At 37.2% G+C, this 1,721-nt stretch overlaps 1 protein-coding gene across 1 annotated transcript in view; it reads left to right on the top strand.

The window, feature by feature from the left end:
* LOC107579571 (fascin-like) overlaps positions 1-1,707 on the top strand; it is a gene marked incomplete at its 3' end in the record, with an annotated part of 3,882 nt that extends 2,175 nt beyond the window's left edge. Inside the window, exons 2-3 of the mRNA XM_016265386.1 lie at positions 687-843; positions 1,586-1,707. Coding sequence (XP_016120872.1) covers positions 687-843; positions 1,586-1,707 — 279 coding nt within the window. The remainder of the gene's footprint in view (positions 1-686; positions 844-1,585) is intronic.
* Between the last annotated feature and the right edge of the window lie 14 nt (positions 1,708-1,721).

Raw genomic sequence — 1,721 nt, 5'->3', positions numbered from 1 at the left:
TAGCTGTATTACGAGCTTTGTGAAACTGGAACATGAAGGCAATCACGGTGAATTGCAGATTACCATGTATTGTTCCAAAAGATTTTTGATTTCACCAAACAATTCATTCTCAGAGTAGATGTTAATAAAATTATAGCTGTAACTTCATCTTGTAGATGTTTGTCTTAATGTAGCTTTAATATTTCCTTTCAAAAACCTGTCTTCTGTTTTCCTCTCCAAAGAGGTTTAGACCATAAACGCTAGATTTATCTGATGTCTGTGTTTCTAAATGCACACAATGGAGTTTAATTAGATTTCCTGCAGTAGAGGACTGGTGGTCTGGTCTTTCATTGAGCTCCATGAATCTAAACCACAAACCATTGCATTGACTCTTGTTGTCCTGAAGCCTCCCACTAAGCTTCCTGGCATATATGACAGTCCAAAATTCTTAGGGCGATTAACTCTCTCTCTCTCTCTGTGTGTGTGTGTGTGTGTGTGTGTGTCCCAAAGCAATTGCCAGAGTGATAGTCCATGGCATTCAACACTCTTTAGTCAAGTAATCTCAAAGATCAGCATCCCAAAACTGCCAAGCTCACTCAGCATGGCTAAACCAGATCTAAGATGTGTTGTGAGCTCACGCTGGTGAAAGCCAGGGGTTTGGTTTTTATAATGTGGTTTACAGTATGCTGTGTTTTTGTGTTTGACAGGCATGGACCTCTCTGCCAACCAGGATGAAGAAGGTGACCAGGAGACTTTCCAAATGGAAATCAGTAAGGACACGAAGAAGTGTGCCTTCAGGACCTGCACTGGCAAATACTGGACCCTCACAGCTAATGGTGGCCTTCAGTGCACTGCCTCTACTAAGTGAGTGTGAATCACAGTAACATGCCATAATGAAGATGGCTTAGTGTTGCCAGTGTTTTCTTACTAGCATTCTTTAGATGAAAGAATCTCTGTGTTGGGGTAGGCCCACTTTTTAATGTCTTGCACTAACCATACAATATTAATGTAATTAGATGGTAAAAGGTATCTTAAATGCTTAGTGTTGGGGTCAAATTGTAAGACAGAAAATCAGCTCAGATAAACCCAAACCATTTTTCTTCAATATCAGAATTAACAAATTCACATTTATAATAAAATTAAAGACCCTTTTGAGAAAAGTCAGACTACATTCAGTTTTAGACTTTTTAATCGAAGACCTATTTACACTGCTGTTCAAAAGTTTGAGGTTTTAGTTTTTGAAAGGAAGTCTCTTCTGCTCACCGAGGCTGCATTTACAAAAATATAAAAAAAAGATTACAATTTAAAATAAGTGTTTTCTATTTTAATATATTTTAAAATGTAACTTATTCCAGTAATGACAGCACTGAATTTTCAGCAGCTGTTATTTTAGTTTTTAGTGGTTCATGATCCTTCAGAAATCATTCTAATATACTGATTTGCTGCTCAAGAAACATTTCTTATCAGTGTTGAAACGGTTTTGTTTTTGGATTGTTAGATGAATAAGAAGTTTAAAAGAACAGTGTTCATTTGAAATAGAAATCTTTTGTAGCATTATAAAAAAAAGGATAATGTATAATTATACATGTATAATTTCTTCGACCAGGTCTGCTAACTGCTACTTTGACATTGAGTGGCATGGGAAGAAGATAACCCTGCGTGCCAACAATGGAAAATATGTGGCTGCCAAAAAGAATGGACAGCTGGCTGCTACTATTGACACAGCAGGTGGGGTGGGGTGT

Source organism: Sinocyclocheilus grahami, unplaced genomic scaffold, assembly GCF_001515645.1.
Source record: "Sinocyclocheilus grahami isolate Dianchi unplaced genomic scaffold, SAMN03320097.WGS_v1.1 scaffold18244.1, whole genome shotgun sequence".
Taxonomy (NCBI): Eukaryota; Metazoa; Chordata; class Actinopteri; order Cypriniformes; family Cyprinidae; genus Sinocyclocheilus; species Sinocyclocheilus grahami.
This window is presented reverse-complemented; position numbering and strand designations above follow the sequence as displayed.